Source organism: Acipenser ruthenus, chromosome 51, assembly GCF_902713425.1.
Source record: "Acipenser ruthenus chromosome 51, fAciRut3.2 maternal haplotype, whole genome shotgun sequence".
NCBI classification, from domain to species: domain Eukaryota; kingdom Metazoa; phylum Chordata; class Actinopteri; order Acipenseriformes; family Acipenseridae; genus Acipenser; species Acipenser ruthenus.
The window spans coordinates 4,284,736-4,292,027 of record NC_081239.1 but is presented as its reverse complement, the minus strand read 5'-3'; the positions used below and the strand labels follow the sequence as shown (position 1 = coordinate 4,292,027).

The window sequence follows — 7,292 nt, the reverse complement described above, 5'->3', positions numbered from 1 at the left end:
CCAAAAAGCCAAATTAACCCAGTATAGCATCTTAGGACACAGGTCTAAGTGAAGGGTACTGTTAAGAGTTTGCAAGAGGGATTCTTAAAGAGCTAATCAGAAAGTTTCCATCTCCATTTTCAGTGCTGTAAAGGATGATGACAGGTAGAGATAGCGAGTGCTGCCCCCTGTCTGTACACATACTGGCTAATACTGACTTACCTTGACTTACCACCAGCGAGACACGGGGAACCTGGAAAAATATATACAGATTGTTCAGTTTGTATCTTATAATTGTGTTAACAAAAATAAATACAAACTTCCAAAATGTGTATTTTGGAAATTAGCTGTGCATGTTTAATGATGAAATAATGATTTCTTAATGAACTATCCCTAAGACTGGGCTGTGCTGTTTAAGAAGAAGCCTGCATGTGTGCTGTGACAGGCCAGGTGAAATGTGTGCACTGACTGGGAGTCTCACCTTGGATCCTGCAGTATTGAAGGAGCAGCAGAGTGAACACAATGAAATGAATCAGAGTGAAGCTCACTCTGTAGCCAATAGCAACAGCGCTGTGCCAGGACGCTGGGGGAAGGAAGGTACAGTATGAGTGTGTGCGAGTGACTTCCATACACCTTGACTGAGCTGATAGGGATTCAAGAACATTACCCTGCTCACACTCGCTCTATAGGAACAGCCTTCAACCACTCTGTCACTCGAATGGCTGTCTGCTGTAACTGCATTTTATTTGAACCATCATTTTATAAGATACTCAGTCAGGGAATTAATGTGTTTTCATTTGATTGTTTGTCAAAAAGCAGAAAAGAATGATTTGTTTAAAATGTAAATCAAAGCCATGATTTCCATTACACGAGAGTAGATGTTAAAACTTCATGCTGATTTGAACTCGGCTCTCGCCAAGATAAGCACCAACTAAGACGTAGCTTTACAGTAAACTAATGTGATCCATATGCGTCTCCATCCATTTACGTTTCCTTCCATATGATGATGTAGATATCCTTCTGTCTGGTGTTAATGGCTGAAGTGTAATGCTGGCTCCAGGGATCAGCTTATTTTGCCTCCCTGGCGCATCAGCACACACAACGGCTGCGATGCTGGCTCCGGGGATCAACCAAAGTGCGGCCTCCCCAGCGCATCAGCATGACAACCGTCTGGATTGAGCTAAGTAGGGTACATCTCTGGGGTTTTCAAGTGGGCACCTTCCATCCTCAGTGTTTCGTCGACTAGCCCACGACACCTCAAGAGGGCTCGACGGTGATTCTGGCGTCCCAGCATCACCCCCCTCCGTCCCCCACTCAACTCAGCCCAGCTTACTTACCTGTCCCCAGCCAGAATCTTTCCGTCTCAACCACAGCCAGTTGCTGCTCCTCTCTGCTGCTTCAGATAAGTTCTTCACTGTGCGACGCAACTCTTGGCCACTGAATCCGACGTCTCTGAGAAACCGGGTTGTAGAGTGTGCCACAAATCCTCGACAACCCACTTCCACTGGGTAAACCCGAACTCTCCATCCTCGCTGTTCCGCTTCAGTGGCTAGTTGAGCATACCGCAGTTTCTTCCTCTCATACGCCTCATCTACAGCATCCTCCCATGGCACTGTTAACTCTACCAGGTGAACAAGGCGTGCTGATCCAGACCACAAGACAATATCTGGTCGAAGGTTAGTGGTGGCAATCTCAGGTGGAAAAATAAGCCGTTGACCAACATCTGCCAGCATTTTCCAGTCTCTAGCAGCTTCCAGTTGTCCTGGGCGAGGATTGGTTTTAACACCTTTTCTTGGTGGTTGCTCTCCTGGGCGGAGGAATGTTGTCTTTTGTGTGTAATGTTTTGATGGAACAGGTGGCAACTTATTGGTCATGTTACGCTTGTCTTCCAATGCTAAGGCCAAACATCGCAGCACCTGGTCATGGCGCCAAGTAAACCGTCCTTGGCTAAGAGCCACCTTACATCCTGTCAAAATGTGCCTTAATGTTGCAGGTGATGAACACAAAGCTACATGCATGTAGCTAAAACATTAGTGGGAAAAATACACCACTGAATTTACAAGGTGTAAAAACAGTGTCTGTACTGTGCAGTATTTGTTCTCTGTTGTAATTTGTTGTAATTGATGATAATTCAGTGGTCTGTTTATTCTGTTTCTACAGGGAATGGGAATATAATGGGATCACAATGTGACCTATTTTACTGTGAGATCACTTTCAATCATCAAGGACAGTCATTTAGGACGGGTTTGTAATCTTACTTTGTAGTTCAATCTGTAACTCCTGGCTGCTCTTCTTCACTCCCTGTGACTCCACAGCACACGTGTAGCTCCCAGTGTGGCTCTTCTCAGTGCTGGCTATGCTGTACAGTGCAGAGTCAGTGCTGTTAGTCACAGGCTCCCCGTCTCTCACAATGGTGTAGTGGAGTTCAGGGCGGGGGGTTTTGTTCACTGCTGCCTCACAGGTCAGGTTAAGAGCCTCTCCCTCCTTCACTGTGGCTCCTGGAGATGCTGTCAGAGTCACCCTGGAGAACAGAGCTACAAAAAGATGACATGAAGACAGGTTAGTGATTGTGAAGCTGTCTGAACAAGATATTCAAACCAATCAGAACCAGAGTCTTCCATATAGTGGGATTCCCACAGAGCCCCCTGCTCCCGAGAGAGACAGAGGCAGTGCTGCAGTATAGAGGCTTCTTAGAGAGACAGAGACAGTGCTGGAGTACAGAGGCTCCTTAGAGAGACAGAGGCAGTGCTGGAGTATAGAGGCTCCTTAGAGAGACAGAGGCAGTGCTGGAGTATAGAGGCTCTTTATCGTTTTGCTTGTAAAGGTAACACCAAATGTTTCAGTCAAGACAGGAACAAGCTATAAACAGGTCATTGAAACATCCCACAACATCCTGCCCCCTCCCCTCCCTAGGTTCTAAACCCTTAGATATATCTGCATTGACAATCTGCAAGTCATTCAAACACAGCTATGAAGCATAATGAGTTGAGTCCTCACTTACAACAGTGTTAGTCATGAGTTTAAGTCCCACTCTGAAATCATTAAATACTTTCTCGGTATTGAAAATTGAGCAATAAGATTATCATTTTTAAAATTGACATTTACTGTAAATAGATATGCTTTGTCATGGTGTTTTGTATAACATCAGATATCGCTTTGATTGTAGCTATTGCGTGGTAGAGTAGGTGAGAAACTTCAACCTTAATAGACAGAGAGACATAGAGAGGAATAGAATTAGAAACTGAGAATTAGAGGAATGCTGGAGGATTGAGGCTCCCAATCACCTCTAGCAGAACCAAACAGCACCCCATAAAGCTTTAGTAAAAAGGAAGGAGATTCTGTATTACTCACCAGTTACATTTACCCAGATGGGATCGCTGTATTGTGAGTAAGACATGTTCCTGCCCCGTCCAGCTTCACACCAGTACTCTCCACTGTGGGACAGAGCAGCAGCACTGATTGTGTATCCGGCTCCAGTTACACTGCTGCTGTCAGTCTGGTACACTGGAGCTCCCTGCCTGTCTTTGTACCAGAGATATCTCCAGCCTCCAGAGCCCCCCTCAACCACACAGCTCAGGGTGACCGTGTCTCCTTCAAATATCTCTCCTGCAGGCTCCCGGGTCAGTGCAGGCTTTGGTCGTCCCTTTGAAATACAGAAGATGACAAATAAGGGCTCCTGTTTCCCTCAATTTGAGTGGCTTTGGATAACACGATAACATAGTAAATATTTTTAACTTGTATTAAAAAAACAAATTACTACAAAATTTGAATAATTATAAAAAAAATACATGAATCTACTGCAATTACTTTTAATGTACTTGTTATTAATAAAAAGTAATTATAACAGCCATTACTAGGAAGTCTACAAAGTCATCCATTCTTCAAGTTGCTATTCTACTAATGCCTTGTATCACTTCCTTTAACTGTCTTGAAGTATTACTGTTTCCAGTGCAGCTCCAATCAGTAACTGTTCTGTTCTGACACAAAGATAGTGTGAAAGATAAGATGACAGAAATCCACAGGACTGAATGAATATTATTATTATTATTATTATTATTTATTTCTTAGCAGACGCCCTTATCCAGGGCGACTTACAATTGTTATCACATTATTTTTACATACAATTACATTATTTTTTACACATTATTTTTACATACAATTACCCATTTATACAGTTGGGTTTTTACTGGGTTAGCAATCTAGGTAAAGTACCTTGCTCAAGGGTACAGCAGCAGTGTCCCCCACCTGGGATTGAACCCACGACCCTCCGGTCAAGAGTCCAGAGCCCTCACCACTACTCCACACTGCTGCCCCATATATAGAATCATTTCCTATTAAAACAGCCCATATGAAATGATTACATTTATACTTCCGTCCTGGGTAATTCTGTACTCCTATCTTAGTAATAAAAAGCATTTTAGAGTTAAGATACTTCCATCCCTCGGGCCTCTACAGTTAATTTCCATTACAGTTAATGTAACAGCAGCTCTGAGAGGACAGCACTGTGGTCAACATTGCTGTCTGTGAGGGGTCTGTATTGAGAGCACTGCTCTGTATTCAGCTGGGTTAATAAACTCATCAGACACTGCCAGTGTAACAGGATCGCTGTGTTAATAAACTCACCAGACACAGTCAGTGTAACAGGATCCCTGTGTTAATAAACTCACCAGACACAGTCCGTGTAACAGGATCGCTGCGTTAATAAACTCACCAGACACAGCCAGTGTAACAGGATCGCTGTGTTAATAAACTCACCAGACACAGTCCGTGTAACAGGATCGCTGTGTTAATAAACTCACCAGACACAGTCCGTGTAACAGGATCGCTGTGTTAATAAACTCACCAGACACAGTCCGTGTAACAGGATCGCTGTGTTAATAAACTCACCAGACACAGTCAGTGAAACAGGATCTCTGTGTTAATAAACTCACCAGACACAGTCAGTGAAACAGGATCACTGTGTTAATAAACTCACCAGACACAGTCAGTGAAACAGGATCGCTGCGTTAATAAACTCACCAGACACAGCCAGTGTAACAGGATCGCTGTGTTAATAAACTCACCAGACACAGTCCGTGTAACAGGATCGCTGTGTTAATAAACTCACCAGACAGTCAGTGAAACAGGATCGCTGTGTTAATAAACTCACCAGACACAGCCAGTGTAACAGGATCCCTGTGTTAATAAACTCACCAGACACAGTCCGTGTAACAGGATCGCTGCGTTAATAAACTCACCAGACACAGCCAGTGTAACAGGATCGCTGTGTTAATAAACTCACCAGACACAGTCCGTGTAACAGGATCGCTGTGTTAATAAACTCACCAGACACAGTCCGTGTAACAGGATCGCTGTGTTAATAAACTCACCAGACACAGTCCGTGTAACAGGATCGCTGTGTTAATAAACTCACCAGACACAGTCAGTGAAACAGGATCGATGTGTTAATAAACTCACCAGACACAGTCAGTGAAACAAGATCACTGTGTTAATAAACTCACCAGACACTATCAGTGTAACAGGATCGCTGTGTTAATAAAATCACCAGACACAGTCAGTGTAACAGGATCACTGTGTTAATAAACTCACCAGACACAGTCAGTGTAACAGGATCGCTGTGTTAATAAACTCACCAGACAGTCAGTGAAACAGGATCGCTGTGTTAATAAACTCACCAGACACAGCCAGTGTAACAGGATCCCTGTGTTAATAAACTCACCAGACACAGTCAGTGTAACAGGATCGCTGTGTTAATAAACTCACCAGACACAGTCCGTGTAACAGGATCGCTGTGTTAATAAACTCACCAGACACAGTCCGTGTAACAGGATCGCTGTGTTAATAAACTCACCAGACACAGTCCGTGTAACAGGATCGCTGTGTTAATAAACTCACCAGACACAGTCCATGTAACAGGATCGCTGTGTTAATAAACTCACCAGACACAGTCAGTGAAACAGGATCTCTGTGTTAATAAACTCACCAGACACAGTCAGTGAAACAGGATCACTGTGTTAATAAACTCACCAGACACAGTCAGTGAAACAGGATCGCTGTGTTAATAAACTCACCAGACACAGCCAGTGTAACAGGATCGCTGTGTTAATAAACTCACCAGACACAGTCAGTGTAACAGGATCTCTGTGTTAATAAACTCACCAGACACAGTCCGTGTAACAGGATCGCTGAGTTAATAAACTCACCAGACACAGTCAGTGAAACAGGATCTCTGTGTTAATAAACTCACCAGACACAGTCAGTGAAACAGGATCACTGTGTTAATAAACTCACCAGACACAGTCAGTGAAACAGGATCGCTGCGTTAATAAACTCACCAGACACAGCCAGTGTAACAGGATCGCTGTGTTAATAAACTCACCAGACACAGTCCGTGTAACAGGATCGCTGTGTTAATAAACTCACCAGACACAGTCAGTGAAACAGGATCTCTGTGTTAATAAACTCACCAGACACAGTCAGTGAAACAGGATCACTGTGTTAATAAACTCACCAGACACAGTCAGTGAAACAGGATCGCTGTGTTAATAAACTCACCAGACACAGCCAGTGTAACAGGATCGCTGTGTTAATAAACTCACCAGACACAGTCAGTGTAACAGGATCTCTGTGTTAATAAACTCACCAGACAGTCAGTGAAACAGGATCGCTGTGATAATAAACTCACAAGACACTGTCAGTGTAACAGGATCGCTGTGTTAATAAACTCACCAGACACAGTCAGTGAAACAAGATCACTGTGTTAATAAACTCACCAGACACTGTCAGTGTAACAGGATCGCTGTGTTAATAAACTCACCAGACACAGTCAGTGTAACAGGATCACTGTGTTAATAAACTCACCAGACACAGCCAGTGTAACAGGATCCCTGTGTTAATAAACTCACCAGACACAGTCCGTGTAACAGGATCGCTGTGTTAATAAACTCACCAGACAAAGTCCGTGTAACAGGATCGCTGTGTTAATAAACTCACCAGACACAGTCCGTGTAACAGGATCGCTGTGTTAATAAACTCACCAGACACAGTCCGTGTAACAGGATCGCTGTGTTAATAAACTCACCAGACACAGTCAGTGAAACAGGATCTCTGTGTTAATAAACTCACCAGACACAGTCAGTGAAACAGGATCACTGTGTTAATAAACTCACCAGACACAGTCAGTGAAACAGGATCGCTGTGTTAATAAACTCACCAGACACAGCCAGTGTAACAGGATCGCTGTGTTAATAAACTCACCAGACACAGTCAGTGTAACAGGATCTCTGTGTTAATAAACTCACCAGACACAGTCC

The 7,292-nt window shown here is 43.6% G+C and overlaps 1 protein-coding gene across 1 annotated transcript; it reads right to left on the bottom strand.

Moving 5' to 3' along the window:
- Positions 1–2,143: 2,143 nt before the first annotated feature.
- On the bottom strand, positions 2,144–3,857 carry LOC131722713 (Fc receptor-like protein 2). Its single transcript, XM_059015716.1, has 3 exons — positions 3,834–3,857; positions 3,331–3,622; positions 2,144–2,513 (listed from the first exon to the last, which is right to left on the bottom strand). Exons 1-3 carry the CDS (start codon positions 3,855–3,857, stop codon positions 2,215–2,217), a joined length of 615 nt encoding a protein of 204 aa, XP_058871699.1. The 3' UTR covers positions 2,144–2,214.
- Positions 3,858–7,292: the final 3,435 nt, after the last annotated feature.

Coding starts and splice junctions, on each gene's coding strand:
- LOC131722713 (XM_059015716.1), bottom strand. CDS start 3,857: ATGGATGACTTTGTAGACTTCCTA. Junction 3,623..3,833: donor ATGACTTTGTAGACTTCCTA/GTAATGGCTGTT, acceptor TGTATTTCAAAG/GGACGACCAAAGCCTGCACT. Junction 2,514..3,330: donor CATCTGGGTAAATGTAACTG/GTGAGTAATACA, acceptor ATCTTTTTGTAG/CTCTGTTCTCCAGGGTGACT.